At 44.0% G+C, this 14,981-nt stretch overlaps 1 protein-coding gene across 1 annotated transcript; it reads right to left on the bottom strand.

Moving 5' to 3' along the window:
- Positions 1 to 13,444: 13,444 nt before the first annotated feature.
- Positions 13,445 to 13,855, bottom strand: LOC127315085 (thioredoxin-like protein YLS8). Its single transcript, XM_051345614.1, has one exon. It carries the CDS (start codon positions 13,853 to 13,855, stop codon positions 13,445 to 13,447), a length of 411 nt encoding a protein of 136 aa, XP_051201574.1.
- Positions 13,856 to 14,981: the final 1,126 nt, after the last annotated feature.

Genomic DNA, 14,981 nt, shown 5'->3' with positions numbered 1-14,981 from the left:
GAGCATAGGAAGTGGGGCCACGAGGTGGCCAAACCACAAGGCGGCGCGGCCAAGGGGGGCCCGCGCCGCCCTGTGGTGTGGGCCCCTCGTCAGCCCCCCAACTCTGCCCTTCCGCCTACTTAAAGCCTCCGTCGCGAAACCCCTGAGGCGAAAAACCACGATACGGAAAACCTTACTGAGACGCCGCCGCCGCCGATCCCATCTCGGGGGATTCTGGAGATCTCCTCCGGCACCCTGCCGGAGAGGGGATTCATCTCCCGGAGGACTCTACACCGCCATGGTCGCCTCCGGAGTGATGAGTGAGTAGTTCACCCCTGGACTATGGGTCCATAGCAGTAGCTAGATGGTTGTCTTCTCCTCATTGTGCTTCATTGTTGGATCTTGTGAGCTGCCTAACATGATCAAGATCATCTATCTGTAATACTCTATGTTGTGTTTGTTGGGATCCGATGGATAGAGAATACCATGTTATGTTAATTATCAAGTTATTACATATGTGTTGTTTATGATCTTGCATGCTCTCCGTTACTAGTAGAGGCTCTGGCCAAGTTTTTGCTTTTAACTCCAAGAGGGAGTATTTATGCTCGATAGTGGGTTCATGCCTGCATTGACACAGGACGGTGACAGAAAGTTCTAAGGTTGTGTTGTGCTGTTGCCACTAGGGATAAAACATTGGCGCTATGTCCGAGGATGTAGTTGTTGATTACATTACGCACCATACTTAATGCAATTGTCTGTTGCTTTGCAACTTAATACTGAAAGGGGTTCGGATGATAACCTGAAGGTGGACTTTTTAGGCATAGATGCAGTTGGATGGCGGTCTATGTACTTTGTCGTAATGCCCAATTAAATCTCACTGTACTTATCATGACATGTATGTGCATTGTTATGCCCTCTCTATTTGTCAATTGCCCGACTGTAATTTGTTCACCCAACATGCTTTTATCTTATGGGAGAGACACCTCTAGTGAACTGTGGACCCCGGTCCATTCTTTAATACTGAAATACAAATCTGCTGCAATACTTGTTTTACTGTTTTCTCTGCAAACAATCATCTTCCACACAATACGGTTAATCCTTTGTTACAGCAAGCCGGTGAGATTGACAACCTCACTGTTTCGTTGGGGCAAAGTACTTTGGTTGTGTTGTGCAGGTTCCACGTTGGCGCCGGAATCCCTGGTGTTGCGCCGCACTACATCCCGCCGCCATCAACCTTCAACGTGCTTCTTGGCTCCTCCTGGTTCGATAAACCTTGGTTTCTTTCTGAGGGAAAACTTGCTGCTGTGCGCATCATACCTTCCTCTTGGGGTTGCCCAACGAACGTGTGAAATACACGCCATCATGGTAATAGTCCAAACTTTAGCTACATTTTTCTCTTTAGCTAGTTTTTCATTTTCTTCTCTATCCCACCTAGCACGCAATTCAGCCATTAATCTTATATTCTCATCTATAATATCTAAATTGGAGCAACCCACTAAAGGTAATTCTCTTAACATGCAAGCTATCCACCTCATAGGACATCTCTACCCAATTATAGCCTACCACATCATGTAGATCATCCACGTCATCCCGAATTTCATTTTTTTCTCATGTTTAGCGTCGTGGGCGTGTCTCTTCTTTTCATCTCCTCTACTGTTTACAATCTGTTTTATTTTCTCCACTAACCATTCCACGCAACAAATGCAGAGGTGACCGTTTGTTTTCCTTCTCTCTACAGCTTCTCCACTGATGTCCTCCGGATCCAAATGTTTCTCTTCACCATCCCCCCGCAGACCCGCTCCCAATGCCTCAGTGCGTGTCCAGCACATCCACTCCCTGAAGGTCAGCCTCTGGTAGTAACTTCCCTGAATATATTCGTCATCATGCTTTTGCAAACCCTGAGCTTTCCATCCTAGCCTGTAACCCATTACAACTGACTCTGTGATGCATACCCGACGGGATCGTCAAGCGGTCTTAACCATGTAGTTCCAGGGGGATCAGCTTCCAATATCACGTACATCATTCCATCTTATTAGACGAACCATCTTATGCATTGTTGATCCCAAATTCACATGGGCAGTATCACAGTTACCATCGATAGATGCATATCCATGTGTATTTGTTTTGCTTCTGTTGCAGATCTGTTATTTTTGGTCCAAACATGGCCGCTGGCTTCGCTCAGAATGAAACAATAATATGAATTTGTGAAGATATAAATCAGGAGGTAATTAAGGTGCTCTTACTATTTGTTTGTATGGTTTGTACAAGATTCCTTCGATGAAATATAATTTCCTCTATTTTCTTGACAATCTAATTGGTCAATAATCATGTAAATACATTTTTATACTCAATTTCAGGATTGTAAAAACAAAGCTTTTTTATATGCATTGCCGTCTCAATGTGTCACAACCAGGATGCCACCACATCAGGTATATATTTGCCTCCAATGGGTTACACAAGTTTTGAGTTATGTATATTAAGCTTCCACTAGAAAATCTGAATACCAAGGTACCAATCAAATTCTATGGTACTTGCAGTTTTTAAGGATGGAATTTGCACTGTCCGCAGAGTGATGTCTCTGTTATATTATTATGAAAAATTCTATTCTAATATGCGCAATGTTTATTTTCTTTCTAGAGAGGCATCGTATATTGTGGCAAACAAACTACAAATATTTTTGGTTCACTTTATTTCAGAGTTTGTTCCATTTCCAATGCTGCAAATTTATTAGTTGTTCTATCATGATATGTGTTGTATTTGTTCGAACGGCCTTCATAATTCCTCCAATCCTTTTATTGGTGATCTATATGGAAAAGTTTATAATAATATATTTAAGAGAATTTTAAGAGGCTCCATCTTAAAAAAATGACAAATTTCCGCAGCAACGCGCGGGTTATCATCTAGTTAATTCTAACTTGGATGGCATTTGCTGTAGTAACAATTATATTTTCAATATCCCTATTAGGCATAACTTTCGATTTCAAAAGATCAACATCAGAGGCAAGACTATCAACTCTAGAAGCAAGAATATCAATTTTATTGAGCTTTTCCTCAACAGATTTGTTAAAGGCAGTTTGTGTACTAATAAATTCTTTAAGCATAGCTTCAAGTCCAGGGGGTGTATTCCTATTATTGTTGTAAGAATTCCCATAAGAATTAGCATAACCGTTACCATTATTATAAGGATATGGCCTATAGTTATTACTAAAATTGTTCCGATAAGCATTGTTGTTGAAATTATTATTTTTAATGAAGTTTACATCAACATGTTCTTCTTGGGCAACCAATGAAGCTAACGGAACATTATTAGGATCAACATTAGTCCTATCATTCACAAGCATAGACATAATAGCATCAATCTTATCATTCAAGGAAGAGGATTCTTCAACAGAATTTACCTTCTTACCTTGTGGAGCTCTTTCCGTGTGCCATTCAGAGTAATTAATCATCATATTATCAAGGAGCTTTGTTGCTTCACCAAGAGTGATGGACATAAAGGTACCTCCAGCAGCTGAATCCAATAAATTCCGCGAAGAAAAATTTAGTCCTGCATAGAAGGTTTGGATGATCATCCAAGTAGTCAGTCCATGGGTTGGGCAATTTTTAACCAAAGATTTCATTCTTTCCCAAGCTTGAGCAACATGTTCATTATCTAATTGTTTAAAATTCATTATGCTACTTCTCAAAGATATAATTTTAGCAGGGGGATAATATCTACCAATAAAAGCATCCTTGCATTTAGTCCAGGAATCAATACTATTCTTAGGAAGAGATAGCAACCAATCTTTAGCTCTTCCTCTTAATGAGAAAGGAAACAATTTTAATTTTATAATGTCACCATCTACATCTTTATACTTTTGCATTTCACACAATTCAACAAAATTATTGAGATGGGCAGCAGCATCATCAGAACTAACACCAGAAAATTACTCTCGCATAACAAGATTCAGTAAAGCAGGTTTAATTTTAAAGAATTCCGCTGTAGTAGCAGGTGGAGCAATAGGTGTGCATAAGAAATCATTATTATTTGTGGTTGTGAAGTCACACAACTTAGTATTTTCAGGGGTGGCCATTTTAACAGTAGTAAATAAAACAAACTAGATAAAGTAAATGCAAGTAACTAATTTTTTTGTGTTTTTGATATAGCAAACAAGACAGTAAATAGAGTAAAGCTAGCAACTAATTTTTTTGCGTTTTGATATAAGTGCAGCAAACAAAGTAATAAATAAAATAAAGCAAGACAAAAACAAAGTAAAGAGATTGGGAAGTGGAGACTCCCCTTGCATCGTGTCTTGATCTCCCCGGCAACGGCGCCAGAAAAAGAGCTGGCGCGTAGTTGACGTGGGAGTTAGAAATCTTTGTGGTGTAGCTTTTCTTCAGTTCCCCGGCAACGGCGCCAGAAAAAGAGCTTGATGGCGTGTAACTCACACGTTCGTTGGGAACCCCAAGAGGAAGGTATGATGCGCACAGCAGCAAGTTTTCCCTCAGAAAGAAACCAAGGTTTATCGAACCAGGAGGAGCCAAGAAGCACGTTGAAGGTTGATGGCGGCGGGATGTAGTGCGGCGCAATACCAGGGATTCCGGCGCCAACGTGGAACCTGCACAACACAACCAAAGTACTTTGCCCCAACGAAACAGTGAGGTTGTCAATCTCACCGGCTTGCTGTAACAAAGGATTAACCGTATTGTGTGGAAGATGATTGTTTGCAAGAAAACAGTAAAGAACAAGTATTGCAGCAGATTTGTATTTCAGTATAAAAGAATGGACCGGGGTCCACAGTTCACTAGAGGTGTCTCTCCCATAAGATAAAAGCATGTTGGGTGAACAAATTACAGTCGGGCAATTGACAAATAGAGAGGGCATAACAATGCACATACATGTCATGATAAGTACAGTGAGATTTAATTGGGCATTACGACAAAGTACATAGACCGCCATCCAACTGCATCTATGCCTAAAAAGTCCACCTTCAGGTTATCATCCGAACCCCTTCCAGTATTAAGTTGCAAAGCAACAGACAATTGCATTAAGTATGGTGCGTAATGTAATCAACAACTACATCCTTAGACATAGCATCAATGTTTTATCCCTAGTGGCAACAGCACAACACAACCTTAGAACTTTCTGTCACTGTCCCAGGTATCAATGGAGGCATGAACCCACTATCGAGCATAAATACTCCCTCTTGGAGTTAAGAGCAAAAACTTGGCCAGAGCCTCTACTAATAACGGAGAGCATGCAAGATCATAAACAACACATAGGTAATAACTTGATAATTAACATAACATAGTATTCTCTATCCATCGGATCCCGACAAACACAACATATAGTATTACAGATAGATGATCTTGATCATGTTAGGCAGCTCACAAGATCCAACAATGAAGCACAATGAGGAGAAGACAACCATCTAGCTACTGCTATGGACCCATAGTCCAGGGGTGAACTACTCACTCATCACTCCGGAGGCGACCATGGCGGTGAAGAGTCCTCCGGGAGATGAATCCCCTCTCCGGCAGGGTGCCGGAGGAGATCTCCAGAATCCCCCGAGATGGGATTGGCGGCGGCGGCGTCTCTGGAAGGTTTTCCGTATCGTGGTTCTCGGTACTGGGGTTTTCGCGACGGAGGCTTTAAGTAGGCGGAAGGGCAACGTGGGGGGCCACACGAGGGCCCCACACCATAGGTCGGCGCGGCCAGGGCCTGGGCCGCGCCGCCCTATGGTGGCGGCGCCTCGTGGCCCCACTTCGACTCCTCTTCGGTCTTCTGGAAGCTCCGTGGCAAAATAGGACCCTGGGCGTTGATTTCGTCCAATTCCGAGAATATTTCGTTACTAGGATTTCTGAAACCAAAAACAGCAGAAAACAGCAACTGGCTCTTCGGCATCTTGTTAATAGGTTAGTTCCAGAAAATGCACGAATATGACATAAAGTGTGCATAAAACATGTAGATATCATCAATAATGTGACATGGAACATAAGAAATTATCGATACGTCGGAGACGTATCACGCTGCGCCGCCACCTCCTTCGCCATGAGCCGCCGCCGCCATGCCTTGCCATCGTCGCCGGACCGAATCCCGGATGCCCCGAAGCGCACCGCCGCCGGCTGCAACTGCCCCGCGCAGAGCCCCACGCGCGCGGGTGAGGAAGAGCCCGCCGCCGCCGGCACCACGCGGGCTTTGACCGGCGGCGCTCGCCGGCGGCGGCGGGGAGGAGAGGAGGAGGGAGGGGCGGGGCGCGGGGTGAGGCTAGGGTTCGCCCCGGTCGCCCGCGGGGAGCGACGCGGAGCGAAACGGTTTTCTTGGTCAATTATGTTCGCGTTAGTTGCTTCGGCCCTACATATTGGATTTCCAGCCAACTCAAATCACACCAAGACAAGGATATGATATAATAAGAAATTTAAGGTTGGACGACATACAAAAAGTTGGACAAAATATTGCTTCCGTCTGCAAGATACAAGAAAAGTGGTGTGTTTTCTTGCGAAAGAACGAGAAAAATGGTGTTTAGTGCTGCAGTCGAGGTAACTAAAGATGAACTCGTGATAATAATCCGTGGTTAGCCAATAGCATGCCAAACGAGCCAAACAACAGTTCTAGCACTTGTAGGCAGTAACCGAGCCAGCTACAAATCCTTGCCCAACTAGGCATGCATGAGCTGAAGATCCAAATGCACCCCTCTCGATCTGTTCTGGTTTTGGCCTAGAAGCCAGAACTCACGGCCCAGGACCATATGTTATGTTAGTAGTCTAAGTTACTATCTCCATAGTGGGTAGTAATTTAAATGTGGTTTTATGCAATGTGTCATTAATTATGTTGTAGACTCATATTGCTTTGGGATGTGTGATGTTATGTTAACATAGCTAGTTACCATCTCACTCTCTTTCTTCTTTTATTGTCATGCCATGTCACCAAAATGGCTTGAGATGTGTGATGTTACCACCTATGTTAGCTACATGGAGAAAAGAAATCATTGCATACTTGGATTGAAACATGAACATGCTCCCAAAAGCAATATTTTTTGTTAGCCGGAAAATCACAGTAGCCTTCCAGTAAAGTTACATACTGTTATTTTTTTTAACTTTTTTTTCAAGTTGTATTCTTTTGAGTTGAAGATGTCTCCTTATTAGCATGCCATCCATTATTCTCTGACGCGAAGAGAGGCATCTCCAGCAGCCCCTCCCACTCCGCCGCCGTCACCCGACAGCCTCCCACCCCGCCGTCGTCGCCCCTCCTCACCCCACCGCCTCCCACCCTTCCCAGCCCCTTCCCCCACTAGTAGGCAAAGCCTCATTAGTGGTGCACCAAAAATGGTATTCTATGGCGCATGGATGGGCGGTGCGCCACAAAATACATGCCATAAAAATTGGAATTCTGTGGCGCACCAGCCCATGCGCCACAGAAAGTGACATTTGCCACGGATTTTTTTTTGAATTTTAAAAAAAAATATTGCGGCCAGATCTAGATGGGGCCGACGATTTTTTTTAGAATTTGCCGGAGGGGTGGGTGTAGGAGGAGGCCGGCGGTAGGTGGTAGGTGGGTGGTGGAGGAGGAGGGGAGGAGGAGGAGGAGGAGAAGAGGAGGAGGAGGTCGCCGGAGGTGGGGAGGAGGGGTTGCCAGAGGAGGAGGAGGTCGCCGGAGGAGAAGGAGGTCGTCGGAGGTGGAGAGGAGGAGGTCGCCAGAGGAGAAGGAGGTCGCCGGATGTGGAGGAGGAGGAGAAGAGGGGGAGAAGGAGAGAAGGAGATGGAGAGAAAGGGGAAGTGGAGGAGGAGGAGGAGGAGGAGGAGGAGGAGTGGAAAGGAGGAGAAAGAAAGAAGGGGAGGAGGAGGTGGAGAAGGAGAGAAGGGAAAATGGAGAAGAAGTGGAGAAGGAGCGGAGGAGGAGGAGAAAAGAGAGAACCCGCCGGATTTTAAATTCTAGCCTAACAATTATGTGGCGCATGGGCAAATGGTGTGCCACAGATTATTCTTTCGAATTTTTTTATTTTTGCAGGAAAAATCTTAACTTTGATGTAATTTTTACTCTTTTCGAATTTGCCGATTATAAAAATTTGCTAACCGGGTAAACCCGGGTGAATTTGGATGTAGAATTATCCCGGTCATTTTGATATAGTATGCGTTTTTTGTTTGAGTTCGTATGCAACTAGAAATCTAGTTTGAAGATTTTCGCCACTTTATTTGCAAAAAATTCAAAATTTAAATTTGTTAATTTCCCCTACAAGTATACCACTTAATATAAGTACAGTTCAAAAGAATATTCTTTTTAAAGTTTTCATAATTTTCTGTGATTTTTGAAACACTAAAAAGGCGATAGGGGGGTGTGGTGGTGCGTGGACGGCTGAAAAAAATTGTGGCGCATGGAGAAATGCTTATTTTTGTGGCGCAACATGACCAGTGCGTCACAGAATGTCTTATGGCGTTTCTATGCCGCACCAGGCTCTGTGATGATAGTGAAATCAATTATTGTCCTAGCCGAGTGTGGAACCCACCATATTTCTGTGGCGCATGCGTGTGGGGTGCGCCACAAAAATATGCTATTTTAGTGCCGCACCTAAGTGCCCCACAGAAATATTTTCTGTGCCGCATGCAAAAGTGGTGCGCCATAGAATGACAAGCCACATAAAGGCATATCTGTAAACAATATAATATGTAAAAGCATTTGTACCAGATATCGGAAAGCGTCGAAACACACGCAAAATAACTGTCGTTTTATGGTTCCGGACAATTTTTTTTGGTATGAGCAAATACTGCAAAGTGGACGGTCTAGATTTCTTTTTGCGGTAAACCCAGAACTTGGCTTGGAAATCCACATATATACAATTTCGCCCGCTAGGTTTCTTGTTCTCTGCATCGTCGCGTTTCATTTGGTGTGCAGACATTTCAGATCCTCCTTTGTTTCGCTAGTGCCTGTCCTGGATCAGACTATGCCGAGGAATTAGGCTCCAGAGAGGACCTAGCCATCGACGATGGAGATGCATCAGAGACGGCGTTCTACGTCTTCTCTGGTGATGAGAGGATATTTAGTACATGACATAGTTAAAAAGCTTTATTAGATCCTATATATGTATGAATGTAAAGTTAACGCTAGCTGTAGCTAGTTGGTATTCTCTCCCCCATGTACTTCAATACAATGATCTCATGAGCTGCCTTACATGATTGAGATTCATCTGATATAATCGGTGTTGTGTTTGTTGGGATCCGATGGATTGTTACATTATGATTGTCTATCTACAAAGTTTATAAAGTTATTGTTGCTGCAATCTTGTTATGCTTAATCCTTGTCACTAGGGCCCGAGTGGCATGATCTTAGATTTAAGCTCTATACTTATTGCTTAGATTGTATCTACAAGTTGTATGCACATGTCTATGTCCGGAACCAAAGGCCCCAAAGTGACAGAAATTGGGGCAACTGGAGGGGAAGGGTTAGATATGAGGATCACATGTTTTCACGGAGTGTTAATGCTTTGCTCCGGTACTCTATTAAAAGGAGTACCTTAATTTCCAGTAGATTCCCTAGAGACCCGGCTGCCACCGGCTGGTAGGACAAAAGATGTTGTACAAGTTTCTCGTTGCGAGCACATATGACTATATATGGAAAACATGCCTACATGATTAATGATCTTGATGTTCTGTCTTATTGCTATTTCAATCCTATCAATTGCCCAACTGTAATTTGTTCACCCAACACTTGTTATTGGAGAGTTAGCACTAGTGTAGATAGCTGGGAACCCCGGTCCATCTCTCATCATCATATACTCGTTCTATATGTCATTGGAAGTAGTATCAACTATTTTCTGGTGCCATTGCTCTCATATTATCACTCTTTGTGTTATTTATTACTACTGCTCTCATATTACTGCTGCTTTCACATCACCCCTGTTACTAGTGCTTTTTCAGGTGCAGCTGAATTGACGACTCAGTTGTTAAGGCTTATAAGTATTCTTTACCCCCTTGTGTCGAATCAATAAATTTGGGTTTTACATCCCTCGAAGACTGTTGCGATCCCCTATACTTGTGGGTTATCACTAAGCCACTACACCTCTCCAACGGAGATTAGCACTCGCAAGAGTGTGAACTTCGGGATAAATCATCGTCTTCCGTGTGCCTCGGTTATCTCTATACCCGAGCTCTTTACTTATGCACTTTACTTTGTGATAGCCATCGTGTTTGAAGTTATATATTTTGCTATCACATAGTTGCTTATATTGCTTAACATAAGTTGTTGGTGCACATAGGTAAACCATATTATATAGGATTTGGGCTTGACAAAGTAAATAATAGTTTTATTTCGCATTTCTTAAGCCCATCTCGTAAAAGTTTTAAACCGCCTATTCACCCCCCTCTAGGCAACATCTGTGTCCTTTCAGTTGGGAACAACCACTCTTCGTGAAAAACATGCAGCGTTGTAATATTGTTCAACATAAGGGCGACACCTTACAGAAGGTGATGGAAACATCTCCGTTGTCTATGATGTTCAGGCGTGATCTTATTGGTCTCGAAGAGTTCTCGAACGCGTCTTCACGGCGTTGAGATCTTCTTCTTTGCAACATAGTGCGGCCTCGCAGGAGGCGTTGTCGGCCTTGCGAGCGAGTTCTGCCTTGCGTGCGTCCACGTCTTCGGCACTAGTCATGAGCTCGGCCTCGTTTTGCTCGATTTCTTTGGGAGACATGGCGTGAGGAGGAACAATGTCTGCTAAGGTTTGTGGCAGCGAGGGTTTGAGGGAGAGGTCGAGGAACAGAACGGCTAATCTAATAGTACCATGTAGGAGAATGACGGGATGCAGTTACACACCTTGACTGTTTCATTGATCTATATTTATACACGATTACATACTTGCAATACAAGGCAATATAGCCCATGTCTGCTAGGTTTGATCTATACTAACTCCATCCTAAAGCTTAATGCTTATATTATTTTTAGAAAGACAAACTATGTCAAATTTGACTAAGTTTTTACCAAAATTTATTAACATCAAAATACAAAATTAATATTATTAAATAGATAATGAAATATATTTTCGTAGCGTATCTACAAAATATTACATTTATTGATAGATTATTCGAAAAGTTTGATCAAACTTTACTTGATTTGACTTTAAAAAAATTAAACGTTGGGTTGGAGGCAATGGTAAGGAAATCGGTAATCGTTAACTGCTCGGTCGGTTGGGATTAGCGATTAATCGGAATTCGGACGATTAACTAATTTAATCGGTCGGTTATTAATCGGTGTAACCTACACAAATTAGCACGTAAAAAACTGTTTATATAAGAAAAAATAATAGTATATGAGCCTATATATGTCTGGCCCGACTTCTCTAGAGGCTAAAATCCCAGAAAAACATGTATGTTTCTCCTCCGTAACCTAATCAAGGTCACGAGCGAATTGAGATCCACTAGTCGAAGCCGCGTTTCTTCCTTACACTTCTTATCCTCTCACCTCTGAAGTTTATATTCTCCCACCACCTACCTAGCTAGGGTACGACTCCTCTTACACCTCAACCACCTAACCTATCGAAGGCTCCCTTGAGCTCCTACATAAGCTACTCAAGGTGGTCGAGCTCCTGTATCTAGGCAACTGAGAGTAAAGACTACTTATAGTGGGAGTAACTTAGGTAGTAACATAGAGCTACATGCAATACCAACTATGCATTTTGATGACATGACACAACATTAATTGATGAAAAAGAGCATTGTGGTAACTAGCTATGTTACCATAACATCATATTTTCCAAGATTAGATGAGTGTGCAACCTAATTAATATGGTTTTGCATGACACTACACATATGTTACTTCCCACAATGGAAGTAGTAACATCGAGTAGTAACATGTGCATGTTACTACTCTATGTTATCCCCACTATGACTAGTCTAACTGGTTTGGGAGGGCAAGGAACTAGTTGGCGACAGCGAAATTCGAGTTGTTGGATGCTGCAATCAAGCGGGAGTTTTGCAAAACCTAATTTATTGGGGAGGGGTAGCGTCTGTACTAGCTATATGCATTGAAAAGTTTATAACTTTTTTTGACCAAGTGCAGTAGTTAATCGGGAACATACCTAGTAATCGAACTTTCGGTACGATTAATCGGGCTAAAGGATTAACACAAGAGATTAATGATAATCGACACGGTGAGGCCCTTAGTAGCGATTAATCGGCCTAGTAATCGCTGAATCGCCTAATTTTTGAACAATGGTTGGAGGTAGTACAAGGTAAGAGTAACCGTGATGGACTCGAACACGTTCTGTTAGATAGCTTTAAGATTGTCTTGGATCGATATTCAAGCAGCAAAAATATACTACTCTCTCCGTCCACAAAAGGATGTCGAAGATTTGTCAAAATTCAAATGTATCTATACACTAAAGAGTGTCTAGATACATCCAAATTTAAACAAACTTCCGGCGTCCTTTTATGGACAGAGGTAGTATAAATTAAAAGTGTTCAATAATTAATTGTGTATAATACAATAAAAGAATATTACTACTATGTATTGTCTCCATCGTATTTAGATTTTAGACACGAACGGTTGAATCTACCTATAGACCCTTATTATGTTATTTAACACCCCTGCTACTGGAAACAACTATAGCAGTCCCCCGACCACACATAAATTCCCACTGCTCATGCCTGACAAGCATATTTCGAAACACATTGTGAAAGTACTTGTGTGGTCTTCAAACATTTTTTTTTTTTGCGAAGAAGGATCTGATTGCATTAACCAAGATTCTTACAGAAAAGCCCAGAAACAAAGAAGATTACAAAGAGGTCCTTCTGAGCTTTGGCCTCGTCTCCGTCGAGCAAGCCGCTGCGCCGGCGAAACCCGCCGCTTTTCCTCCGAAAGCTTGGACTGGGAGGACTCCCCTTGCGACCAGGAAGTCGACGCTCCTCGGTACCTGAGCACCTCCACCCTGCACGACAGGCGACGATGCCATCTCGGTCACCTGCAACCACACCTTCAAGGACAACAACAGCCGACGCCGCCATCACTCGGCCACCGGCACAGGGACACCACGGACCACAGCTCCGACGAGCCGCAGTCGCGCAAGGGACAGCAGGTCCGCTTCGACGCTCCACCGGAGCAGCCAGAGCGGAGGAGAGGAGTGCTGCCCACCAAAAGCAATCCGACCACGCCGCCGCCTCCACAGCGCCGCCGGCAGCCACACCACTACACCCTACGCTATATACACGACGTGATCCGTCGATTCCCCATCCTCCCGCCACCGGAGCGGCCGCCGGAGGGTGAGGGATCGATCGGATCGACGCCGGCGAGGTGGGAGGAGTGGAGGTTGTCACAAATCGCCTCGATCTACTGTAGATGGGGAACGAGGAGCGGTCCAACTCGCTGTCTGGTGTGGTCTTCAAACATTGATATTTATCACATACGTGCATGGTCGCATGGACAACGATGCTAGTAGAATCAATGTATCTTGAAAAGAAAAATCTTAATTAGAACCATGCTACACAACCGCTGGCAGCTCCTAGTCGAGGTCGACGAGTCGGCGGCCAGCCGTGGCTCTCTCGTGCACCGTCCAGACAAGGCCGACGAACTCATCGGCGTTGTATGCGGCCCAGGCGATGTCGTACCTACTGCCGTGGGGGCCGCGTACGTCGACGTGCCGATTCCCGTGGAAGAACATGACAGTGCAGGGCCTGTCGTGGAGCTCGTACATGGCGTTGAAATCCTGCACCTCCTCGATGTCGACAGCGTGCAGCACAGCGATAGGGCCGACGAGCTCGGCGGCGGCGGCCATGGCGGCGTCCACGCTCAGGCAGTCAGCGTGCACGCTGTGGCCGAACCGGACGACCACCAGGCGCTCTGTCTCGGCCTCCCGGACGATGGCATCGTCGACGGCTTCGGCGGCGTGCAGGTGCTCGACGTGGTGCGCCATTATTGCGAGCGGTCTGTTGGCTTTGGTCTGTCAGCAAATCTGAACTCGCAGATGCACGCGTAGATATCTAGCTACTGCTCACGTACGCAACGCACGCGAAATAGAAATCGATGGAGCACTAATGCCTACTTATATACACGCATTGGCATGAGCTCTAATCCTATTCGGAATACAAATCAAGACCTACGTACTTGGATTACTTGTCCAAACCTACTCGTACACGTAGCCTGCGATTAATGCTAAGTGGTCGACGTGGGCCGCGCTGGGCAACCCGACGAATATCCAGAGATGCTGACATTACTGGGAACGAGATCTTGTTGTGTTTTTAGAACATCTTCAACAGAAGTCTCACTTCAGAGCGGCATCCAAAAAGCCCCTAATATATGGCGAAGGCGCGGCGGTGCTCCAGCAGATACCTTATTTTGTGCTAACTATTTTATAATGCAAAGAGAGCTCGGGGCAAGGCGTGCATGTCAGTGTCACCGTCACTGCCCGGCGCTTAAGCAGTTGACAGTGTCCTTTCGGGGCTGCCAGGAGATGAGCATCTCCATCTCAGCACCAATAGTCGTAATCCATCGTCTCCTGCTTTTGCTGTTGGCATTGGGTGCCACTTGTGTGTTGTTGTTAGTTTACATGATCCACCGTGTGTTGTATATAAGTAGCTGAACCCAATGTTCAAGAAATCGTTAATCTTAACTTATTGGTCAGCTTTAAAATGAAGATTAATTATTTATCGGTTGATTAGTCGATTTTATCGGCCAGCCATTTATCGGTTTATTTTTTTGTAAATCCTAATTTTGTACACTAAATTTTCTATAATATGGTATGCAAAAAATAATATTGGAGCATTGCACATAAGTATTACATTGATTCCTTGCATTTGAATCAATAATAATGGAAAATTTGAGCTAATGCACAATTCTTCAAAATCATAGGACGAAAATATTGACCGCCATACCAAATTTCATTGAAATTTCACTGACAATCAGCCGAAATATCGGCTATGAGAGTGAAAATCGGACAGAATATTGGCTCTCATGCAGAAAATCGGCTAAAATATCGGTGGCGCGATAAACTGGCCGATATGCTGAAATCCTATCGATGACCACCCGATTCACGATAAATT

Source organism: Lolium perenne, chromosome 7 (genome assembly GCF_019359855.2).
Source record: "Lolium perenne isolate Kyuss_39 chromosome 7, Kyuss_2.0, whole genome shotgun sequence".
Taxonomy (NCBI): Eukaryota; Viridiplantae; Streptophyta; class Magnoliopsida; order Poales; family Poaceae; genus Lolium; species Lolium perenne.
Note: the sequence above shows the minus strand (reverse complement) of the source record. Positions and strands in the feature narration are given on the sequence as shown.

Coding starts and splice junctions, on each gene's coding strand:
- LOC127315085 (XM_051345614.1), bottom strand. CDS start 13,855: ATGGCGCACCACGTCGAGCACCTGCACGCCGCCGAAGCCGTCGACGAT.